The 11,522-nt window shown below is 39.3% G+C and overlaps 1 protein-coding gene across 2 annotated transcripts; it reads right to left on the bottom strand.

The window, feature by feature from the left end:
- Positions 1 to 842: 842 nt before the first annotated feature.
- On the bottom strand, positions 843 to 11,498 carry NDUFB3 (NADH:ubiquinone oxidoreductase subunit B3). 2 transcript variants are annotated; one of them, XM_060783323.2, is made up of 3 exons: positions 11,224 to 11,498; positions 3,337 to 3,472; positions 843 to 1,088 (listed from the first exon to the last, which is right to left on the bottom strand). In XM_060783323.2, exons 2-3 carry the CDS (start codon positions 3,468 to 3,470, stop codon positions 932 to 934), a joined length of 291 nt encoding a protein of 96 aa, XP_060639306.1. In that variant the 5' UTR covers positions 3,471 to 3,472; positions 11,224 to 11,498; the 3' UTR covers positions 843 to 931. The 2 variants fall into 2 exon arrangements, with proteins under 2 accessions (XP_060639306.1, XP_067326131.1); XM_067470030.1 differs by lacking the exon at positions 11,224 to 11,498 and adding an exon at positions 11,124 to 11,145 and having other exon boundaries at positions 3,337 to 3,474.
- Positions 11,499 to 11,522: the final 24 nt, after the last annotated feature.

Here is an 11,522-nt window from a genome sequence, read left to right as displayed (position 1 = left end):
CCCAATTTCACTAAGTAGACAGGAAGAGAGGAAAAACATAAATAAATATAAAAATAAGATGAAGTCTTGCTGTGAAAGAGGAAGTGTTGGAGATAGCAACCATCTCAAGCCTTCTCTATTTAATGTTTTGTCTGTTTATAATGTGTTGTTTCTTTCCTGAAGTGTATGTCTTCTTTGGTTTGCAGTTTCCTTAGCTCTATGTACTTGAGGCAGCAGGAGGACTGCAGATCATGTGACTGTTTAGAATGCAGTTTAAAGAGGATGACAGTGGAGAAATGACAGTTGAGACTTGAGTCAGTTTCAGTCATAAGTCTGTTTAGAGTACAGAAGCCAGTGTAGGAAGTTAGAAAACTGTTAAGGCTTGAGTTTCCTTGAAAGTAGACTGGTATGAAAGACAGCTGTACAGAGCAATATATTATTGAAGAGACCATTAAAGATACAAACGGAAACGTTTGAAAGTTAATCTGGCAAAAAATGTGCCTGTATATTTAAATAAATGAAGTTATGAGTAAAACAAACACGTTATTTTAAAGAAGTCTACTTGAATCTTTGTTTGCTGAGAGTATTGAATAGTAACAAGATATTTATGTGCCCAGTGATCTTCCATTACCCAATAAACTAAAGGAACACTTCCATAATTCTGCTACCCAGTGGGTTATGATCCTAACAGGTCATAATCATAGGTTATGGTCCGAACAGGTCATGATCCATTATCCTAATAGGAAACTTGCTGACACAACTTCAAATGTAGCCCATTAATCTGGAGTCTGGAGCCCTAGTTTTGATCCAGCCACCTCAAAGTCCCTGCCTTCCATAAGGACAAAGGAAACAATACATTAGAATTCTTCATGAACAGCTTTAATAGGATCTTGCCATGCAAAATCAGAACCTGTAAGTGATAGATAACTTAGGAGCAAAAGAAAAAATGTCTTCAGTGATGCCCGTCATCTTTCTTTGGTGGGAAAAATGCATATTCAATTGCAATGGATACAACGAAAGCTGCAAATCCCCACTTGAATCCTTTGCCGAAAACATCCATGAGAGTGACAGGTTTTGCAAAGCCACCCATGTATCGCCATGCTTCATTGCTGCGATAAGAGTAATACAAAGACAAAAGATGAATGCAGAACATTTTACAATGCTATTTACTGGCCTGAAAAATTATCAGTATTTTCTGAAGCAAAATTTTGAGTGAAAAGAGCTGAATGATTTGGCTTGTGTCCTTAAGAATAAGTTTTTGAAGGAAGCTCATGGCTGGTTATTTCCTGTCCTTGCCTCTCACTTGAAAAATCAAAAGATGGTCAGAGAAAATTATGTTGGGTAGAATGTGAGATCCCTGACAGAGAGGAATTGCCTAAAATTGTTTTGAGATAGATTATTTATTTTAATTTGATTTATTATATTTATTTACTATATTTATTTACTTTATTTACTATATTCTCACTCTGAAGGGGACTCAGAGCGGCTTATAATAGGCAACAATTCAGTGCTGCATAAAGAGACATACAAATAAAACATATACATATAAGCTCTATTAAAATTTGCAAAAAGAAAGCTTTCAATTACCATTCCCACAAAGTATTTTTTTCTGTATTATTCATTACAGTACACATTTTATGTACAGATTGTCAATGGCCTGTGGTTTCTTAATTACAATCTATAATACTATATTCACAAGGCAACATGCAATTTTCCAGGACTGTTTATCATAATCATTATGTTTCTGGTACCATTTTGGAATGAAACAGCCTTCGAAAGAACAGCTGTTGACATGGTTAGTGTCATGAGATCTTCTTTCAGATTGTCAAAAATCATTGACTAGGCATTGCAACACCTCTAGCAACATGGCAATCAGTAAAGTCTCAGGAAACCAGGACATATGGGCCCCACCCAGTTTGCGGCTCTCAGATCCTTCAAAGCTTCCAATGGGGAAATATTAGCTTAAAGTGTTGCCCAAATTCCCAACCCCCTTGTCTAAACTCTTAAAAATTAGCCATAAGGAAGAACCCACATCCAGCCATAGGGTGAACATGTGCAGTTCTCCACTACACTATAAATGCTGAATATTAACAAGCATTAACTTTTATCTGGGAATAAGTCCCATGTAACTCAACTAAAGTTATATCGAAATGTGCAAAGAACTGGACCATTAGTGTACTGCAGTGGGAGATTCACTTTATGCTTCTATATATAGAGAGCTCTTTCAGCAGACAAATATTAACATGTGAATAATATTTTTATGGATACTGTCAAAATGCTTTCCAGAGCATCACTCTAAATGGTTACTGATCCATTACCCCCCCCCCCCCCAAATGTATTTGTGGCAAGCAGTTCCCTATGTTGGTGAACTGAAGAGGCTGTATTACAAAAGCTTTGTATTGTTCTTTGGATAAAGAACTTCAGAGGCCATATACCTGAAAGATTTTGTAATAGTTCCATTTAGTTAAAAAAATCGGCATTAATAAGTCATGGTATTGGGGGACCAGCCTGCTAATGCCAGTACTAATTGATGTAGAGGTGCTTGATCTAAGAGTACAAAACACTGAATGGAAGAGCACATTAGTAAATAATTAAATGGGACAATGTTTTTTCCACTGAGAGAGACCAGCTTCGGTCCAAAACTAATATTTTTGTCAGATGAGATGAACTATTATAGTATTAAACCAGCAATCAGCAGAGTTAGGCAAATAGGATCCTTTTGTAACCATGTAATCTAAAAATAGAAACCTTCTGAATCTTTTTTCTCCTTTCAAATCAATGAAGTCATCCTCAGAACTAATGCTCTCACCAGCTGCAGGTTCTCAGTTTGGTGCTTTGTACTTAACACAGGGCAAGCAGCTGCTTTTAGGGGATAGAAACCCTGATGTGGGTTTCTAAGACCCCTTCCACACTTCCCTATATCCCAGGATCTTCTTACTCCAGATTATCTGGCAGCAGAGACTCATATAATCCATGGATCAGAACCTGGAATATAAGGACAGTGTAAAAGGGGGCTAAGTGTCTCAAAACACTGTGCTACTAAAATATATTTTTTAAAAGAACTGATTTTATTTACAACAGAAATGGAAAATGTTTGGTCCTTTGGACTACAATTCTATATTCTGACTGTTAGGCACATGGGTGGGCTGGTAGGAACAATAAGCTCAAAAATCTTTAGAACCAAAGGCCTCCATATGAGGAAAACCTTGTGGCTGAGAACACATCTGTTGGGGGTGCTTTGAATGCAATTTTCCTGCTTCTTAGCAGGGGGTTGGATGGATGGTCCATGAGGTCTCTTCCAACTTTATGATTCTGTGATTCTACATTCTATGATTCTACATTAACAATAGCTCTTACCGAAGCCATGGATCCTTGAGTCCCCGCCGAGCCAGCCTTTCTTGGACTACCTCCAGGGGAGTACCTTCTATCTTCCACATTTTGTAATCTGGAAGCTCCATTTTTCCATGACCGTGCTCATGTCCATGTCCCATGTCTCTAGAAAATATTTGTAAAAAGCAGCTCACAAGAGATACTACTAAGATATATTTTGATATAGCATGTAATATTGTCTTCATAAAAATACCTTTTCTCCCTTTTGGCACACAGAGCATCAAACACCATTAGGAAAATTATTTTGAACAGAATCTTTCTAATACATATAGTTTCAGGAAGACTAGCAACAACTGGATGTGCTGCTTGTCCTAAGGCCCTTTAAGACATAATAAGAGAGGGGAAGCACACACATACACATACATACACACACATATATATACACTATATACTATAGAAATATACTATATTTCTATACCACCCCTCTCATCTCGAAGGTGACTTGAGGCGGTTTGCATTTGGTAATCAATGCCCCACAAGATAAAACACAGTCAAAAACAATTAAATATAAAATAACCATATAAGAACAATAAAAAATTAACAATTAAAACCATAAAATACAATTCTCAGCGTCTCATGGTTAAAATCATTTTCCGTTGCATCGTCTTGTCATTCTATGAGCCTCAATCAATCAGTTATATTGCGTCTGCAAATGCCTGCTTGAATAGCCAGGTTTTAACTCTCTTTTGAAATGTCAGGAGGGAGGGGGTCAATCTAATGTCCCTAGGGAGGGTGTTCCATAGCTTGTCCTAAGGCCTTTTAAGACATAATAAGAGAGGGGAAGCACACACACACACATACATACACACACACACATATATATATATATATATATACACACACACACTATATTTGTATACTGCCCCTCTCATCTCAAAGGTGACTTGAGGCGGTTTACATTTGGTAATCAATGCCCCACAAGATAAAACACAGTCAAAAACAATTAAATATAAAATAAACATATAAGAACAATAAACAATTAACAATTAAAACCATAAAATACAATTCTCAGCGTCTCATGGTTAAAATCATTTTCCGTTGCATCGTCTTGTCATTCTATGAGCCTCAATCAATCAGTTATACTGCGTCTGCAAATGCCTGCTCGAATAGCCAGGTTTTAACTCTCTTTTGAAATGTCAGGAGGGAGGGGGCCAATCTAATGTCCCCAGGGAGGGTGTTCCATAGCTGGGGGGCTACCGCTGAGAAGGCCCGTCTCTCATTCCTGCCAACTGGATCTGTGAGGAAGGCGGGACTGAGGGCAGGGCCTCTCCAGACAATCTTAAACACCTAGATGGTTCATAGGTAGAGATGAGTTTGGACAGGTAAACCGGGCCATATGTATGTATGTGTGTGTGTGTATGTGTATATATATATATATATATATATGTATGTGTGTGTACATAAACACATATACATGCAGAGAAAAAGAGAGAGAGAGAGAGAGAGAGAGAGAGAGAGAGAGAGATACTGGGGTTGGGTCCCAACTATAAACACAAAATTAATTTATGTTTCATTTATACTTTACACACATAGCCTGTATACACAATGCTTTTAAATAATTGTGGGCATAAAGCAAAATGTGTGTCCATGGAATCATCAGAAATGAAATACGTCACTATCTCAGCCACCCATCTGGAAAATTTTGGACTTTGGAATTCTAGATAAGGGATGCTCAACCTATAACGTATTGGGTATCATTTCCTGGCCATGTAAAGTGCAGCAAACAGACTGATAACAGGGGATGGAAGGGATAGGTTCTTTCTTTAAACGTTTTTAATGCAATACAACTGTTTTGGTTCGCTCCTGACACGATAAATAAATATCTTTAAAAGTAATTCAAATCAAGAAGGAATAGTATTTATTCTTGTAAAGAAACAATATAGTATTTATTATTTCAGAACTATTTTAAGTTGCCTTTAAATGCATTAAGTTGCCTTTAAAGAGCCTTTATTTGTTACAATTATTTTTAGACTTAATCTTTATAGGATTTGGATCCTGAAAACTTTGCTGTGCAAAGTCATGAAACATCAATTGCTTGAGAACAAGATGTACTGGCTTGCATTAGTCATACTCCAGATCTGTACATAAAAGAAATTAGAATAGGAGGCTTAAGAGACATTCTGCTCTTTTTTGACTCAGCAGCAAGATAAGAACACAGAAAAGTGCCTGCAAATGTCAGATCTAGAATTGTGCAACTAAAAGGTGACTAGAAAGTTAAATTAGCCTCTTTTGATGTTTTAATTCAAACACATTGAAGAGGGGAAGATTGAAGGGGGAAAGTCAGAAAACGATCATAATATGTATATAACCTACATCAGTATTGAGCAAAAATGTTTTCAGCTCCTGAGGAATTTCAAGTTAAGTTAAATGTGTATTCTAACCTCTGTCCTCGCACACCTTGACATGTTCTGCTGATAATGACACTAGCTAGAAAATCACTGAGACATACAAAGAACAAGCATGACGTGTCTGTTGGAGGAACAGTGGCAGCTCATTATTTGTGAACCTATACAACTGTCACAATATGTGGTTGTCAACTGCCACTGCTATGGAGCTTTTTAAAAGTTCTATTGGGCTTGTTTTACCTGTTTGCTCCAAATATATGCCGAATTCTGCTCAGCACTATGTCTGTTTCACTAAGCCATTGTCTTCAATTCACTGATACCTTTTTTCTTGAACCCTAAGAGAGGTTAGAAGACAGTTTTGTGTTCCTGATGCAAGTGTGAATTTGGAATAAGGCCAGATCTTATGTTCCTTGCTGTATATGTTCTACACCAAGAGTTGGCCACTGTGGGAGGGGAGGAAAATGAATTATAAAGGTGCCTCCACCCCTTTCGAAAAAGAATCAAACGTTTTTTTTTTTTGCCAAAAGTCAATTCCAGTCAACTTCTAGTTCTAAAAAAGGTATTTTTGGAGGCTAAATATGGTTTGGAGGTGCCTAATTTGATAAAAGTGCCTTTCACATCTGTACAGGGCATTTGGGAGATTTTTTTTTCTTATATTTGTTTTACCTCTGCATTGGGGGGCGGCGGCAGCGGCTGAGGGCCACAAAATACCGTGGAGCAACTTGAGGTCTGTGCATCACACCTTGCCCATCCCTTACTCTACAAAGTCCACTGTCTAATATTGATGACCATTCTATTCATCAAATATTGTAAAGCCAAAAGCCAGATATTTTAAAAACATTAGCTTTTAGGATATGCAACGTGCAGGGCTTGACGTATGCAAGGCTGGGGTTAAAATTGTTGGAAGAAACATTAACAACCTTAGATAAGCAGATGATACCACTTTGATGGCCGAAAGCTAGGAGGAGCTGAGGAGCTTCTAATCATGGTGAAAGAAGAAAGTGCGAAAACTGGGTTGCAGTTAAACATAAAAATACACCAAGATTCTGACAACCGTACTGATTGACAACTGGCAAATAGAGGGAAAAAACATGAAGGCAGTGACAAACTTTGCATTTCTAGATGCAAAGATTATTGCAGATGTAGACTGCAGTCAGGAAATCAGAAGACATTTACTTCTTGGGAGGAGAGCAATGACCAATCTTGATAAAATACTGAAGAGTAGAGACATCACACTGGCAACAAAGATCCGCATAGTTAAAGCAATGGTATTCCCCGTAGTCACCTATGGATGTGAGAGCTGGACCATAAGGAAGACTGAGTGAAGGAAAATAGATGCCTTTGAACTGTGGTGTTGGAGGAAAATTCTGAGAATGAGAAGATCCAACCAGTCCATACTTCAGGAAATAAAGCCCGACTGCTCACTGGAGGGAAGGATATTAGAGGCAAAGATGAAGTACTTTGACCACATCATGAGAAGACAGGGAGCTTAGAGAAGACAATGATGCTGGGGAAAATGGAAGGAAAAAGGAAGAGGAGCCGACCAAAGGCAAGATGGATGGATGGTATCCTTGAAGTCACTGGCTTGACTCTGAAGGAGCTGGGGGTGGTGACAGCCGACAGGGAGCTCTGGCGTGGGCTGGTCTATGAGGTTACGAAGAGTCAGAAGTGACTGAATGAATAAACAGCAAAGCCTTTATGAAATGGCTGCTGCATTCTTTATCAGTTGAATCCTCTAACCCATCATCAAGAACAGCTCACATAAAATAAGTTACAGCAACCTAAACTCAAGTCACTGAAATCACAAAGGAGGTCTGCCTGCTCTTTTCAGTGGATTGATTTAGTGAAATGCTTCTCCTTTTTGTTATAATCAATGATGTGATGAGTTTTGCTAGACCATCATACTAGAACTGAGAGGTTTGAATTCCCTCTGACTTAGAAACCTCATAGGTCAGACACTATGGATAAAAATAATGCAAAACATTGCCAATGAGGAACTCAAGACCATTCAGAGACTAAAAACCTGAGTAACTGGAGCAACAGAGAGCACTAGCAATGCATAGCCAATCAATATCATGCCCATTTTGTCTGGATTCATTTTCAATCACCTTGCCTAACATCCAGTTGCTGACTATGGCCAAACATTGCTGAAATGCTCAGCAATCTATTGTTGCCTGGAAGTCACTATGCCCAAATCTCTAAATATCTGTGCAGATATATTTTAAGAGACTCAAATAATTTTCTTCACTTTAATGATTAAATTCTGTTGCAAAAGATCATTTCAAATGCTTAATTTTCACCAATCTGCCAGACGATAGCCAACATGTGCATTTATTCAAAATGCTACCATAATATATGTTTCCTTACATCAGAGAATGTGGGATAAAATGAAATCATAATGATAAAGCAGACTAACAAATTCTATTCTGCCAGTCCTGTATATGTGGAGTTAGACTTGAAAAAATACTTGACCCGACTTACATACAAATTCAACTTAAGAACAAACCTATTGAACCTCTAACGTTCATACCAGAATGCCCTCTGGCTTTGGGCCATTCCACACAGCCATATAACCCAGAATATCAAGGCAGATAATCCGGAATATCTCTTTGAACTGGGTAATCTAAGAGCACTTCCAGACAGCATCAAATTGTGGGTTTTCCACGAGGGGCAAAAAAAAAAAAAAACAGGACCTGAAGCAGGTCTGCACACAGACCTGTTGGTCCCAGGATTTGTGCCTGTGACATCCAGACTTGCTGCTTCACTATGGGATTTTGAAGCTTGCAAGATAGACACTGCGGGATGTCTACTGGAAATGTTGGCTTTTATTTTAGAAAAAAAACCCCCTTTAAATACGCAGATATGAATATGCGCATTGTTCATACATTTTGTTCCTGGGTCATATATATCTGTTCCTCATTGCTTTTATTCTGAAAAGATGGGAAAAGTTGACTAGCAGGCGAAAACTTTGTTTTGGCAAGATAAACTTAGTCCTCCACACATTTAATGAAGTTTGTGGCACACAAACAAAGTTTGTGTAGTAGTACTACTACTTTTAAAATCAGGACTACACTATTAAACAGGAACAGATACTTTTAAGCCAAGAACAGAACTTCATCATTACTATTATCATTCAGAGATTGCATGGCCATCTGTCCAGACAGGTTTGGTCGTGTACTTGTGCCTGGGAACAACATTGTGATGTTCCTGGGTTATACATGTCTGTTCCTCATTCCTTTTATCATAAAAACATGGGGAAAGTTGATTACATGGCAAAACCTTTGTTTGTGTGTCACAAACTTCATTAAACATATGGAACGCGAAGTTTCTCTTGTCAGGATAAAGTTTTCACCCTCTAGCCAATTGTTGTCATATTTTAGGATACAATCAATCAAGATCCAACATGTATAACCCAGGAACAAACCAACATAAAAAAATCCCGTATTTTTTTAGTGTAGGGACATACAGAGATTTGAATATCTGCATTTTCTGGCCAGAACTGGGTTATTCCTGCATTTTTAGACCTTTGTAGCGATTCCTTCTGTGTTTTCAGGGGGTTTCATTTGGCCACCTGCCATTTTGAACCGGGAGCTCCTGGGATATAGATACTGTATGGATGGGCCCTAGGCTGGTCTCATCTTTGCGTTTTGGCAATAGTATATTTGACCCTATGGAAAGAGGGAAAAGATTGTATAGTAGCACAACTTATGATTTTTCTGCCTACTACCGTACAACAAAAAGAAATAAGACCCCCGCGACCACGGTATTGATACCTGTGGTTTCACTTATCTGCATTGAGGGGAAAATGCAATTTGTTAGGTTTTCCAGGCAATTCTACGCTATTCTTCCCCTAAAAGTTGCATACTGTTGCCCTAGAGGACCTAGCAATTTTATAGAAAGGATACCTTGCTATGAATTCCTTAGTCCTGTGAAGTGATTCTATGATATTCTGGGACTGGAAGCCAGATCGTAATATCCATAGTTTCAGATCCAGCCAGGAACGTATTCTCTGTGGATTACTTATTGTATTACTTCTACCCAGTTCTGAAAGTGCACTGATGTGGGCGGGTGGGCTCAATTTTTGTTCCATTTCGGACAGTGAAATAGTATGGATGAGTCCTGTGACATGTTGCCATATAATACTCTTTGAAAGCAATATGTAGCTGCCATATAATCCAGTTCAATGTGGATTTTATACAACTGTGTGGAAGGGGCCCGAGAAGATGATGATGATGATAAATAATAATAATAATAAAATTGGTAAAGTATCATAAACCTGCAAAGGTAGTGGAAAATGAACACGCAAAATACTGCGGGACTTTCAAATCCAGACTGACAAAATTTTGGAACACAATACACTAGACATCACGATTGTGGAAAAGAAAGAAGTTTGGATTATTGATGTTGTCATACTGGGTGACAGTTGCACTGAGGAAAAACAACAGGAAAAACTCAGCTGTTATCAGGACCTCAAAATCGAACTGCAAAAGCTCTGGCATAAACCAGTACAGGTGGTCCCAGTGGTCATTGGCGCACTGGGTGCCGTGCCAAAAGATCTCAGCCGGCATTTGGAAACAATAAACACTGACAAAATCATGACCACCTTACTTGGATCTGCAGGCATCATTCAAAAATACATCACACAGTCCTAGACGCTTGGGAAGTGTTCGAACTTGTGATTTTGTGATACGAAATCCAGCCTATAGATCTCATTTGCTGTGATATACCGTGTTTTTGTGTCAGTGAAATAATAATAATAATTTTGTTTTTATACCCCGCCTCCATCTCCCCGAAGGGACTCAGGATGGCTTACAAAGGGACAAGCCCAAGAATTACAGATTAAAACAAGCACAATAAAATGCAATCAGCAACAACAAATCAATATAAACATCATAAACATGCAACATCATAGAAACAACATCATGGCTGAACAACAAATTGATGCTGGGTTCGAGGGCTCAGAGTAAGTATAATGATTCCTAAGTAGAGCCGAGGGAAAGTGGGCTGGGCTGGAAGGGTAATGCCCTTACATGGCTATCATATCTCCTCTCAGCCTTCTCTTCTTCAGGCTAAACATGCCCAGCTCCTTAAGCCGCTCCTCATAGGGCTTGTTCTCCAGACCCTTGATTATTTTAGTCGCCCTCCTCTGGACACATTCCAGCTTGTCAACATCTCTCTTCAATTGTCGTGCCCAGAATTGGACACAACATTCCAGGTGTGGTCTAACCAAAGTGGAATAGAGGGGTAGAATTACTTCCCTGGACTTAGACACTATGCTCCTATTGATGCAGGCCAAAATCCTATTGGCTTTTTTTGCTGCCGCATCACATTGTTGGCTCATGTTTAACTTGTTGACCATGAGGACTCCAAGATCCTTTCCTGTAGTTTCCCATTCAAGAGAAGCCCCACCAACTCTTCCCTTCCTTCCACGACCACCATGTTGAAAACGTGACACCCCTTTTCACCCTAAAAGAGAAGACTTGGAGGAGAAGAAGGCCTGAGGCCCTACCTGGCTGCTTAGTGAGTGACCCTCCGCCAGGACTTCAGGGAGCTTCACCGGAACCGGAAACCCGCTCCGTTTGCGCCGTTACCAGTCTCCTCAGGAAAACATCACCCGCTTCAAGGTTCCGTCAGCAAAACGACCAAAGCTGGCTGTTTTGGGGTTCAAGACACAAACTCGTGCGTTTTCCTTCAGGCTCCGACGGGGCACTTCCCTCAATCTCCGTGGAAGCGCCTCCGTTGTTGTCTTCCTCTTTCCTTCGCCTCGAGCGGACGGGCCAATGAGCGGCGCGGTTGTTGGAGGGCGGG

The sequence above is a fragment of the Anolis sagrei genome, chromosome 1 (assembly GCF_037176765.1).
Source record: "Anolis sagrei isolate rAnoSag1 chromosome 1, rAnoSag1.mat, whole genome shotgun sequence".
In the NCBI taxonomy this organism is placed as follows: domain Eukaryota; kingdom Metazoa; phylum Chordata; class Lepidosauria; order Squamata; family Dactyloidae; genus Anolis; species Anolis sagrei.
The sequence above is the reverse complement of the archived record's forward strand: the minus strand, read 5'-3'. Positions and strand labels throughout refer to the sequence as shown.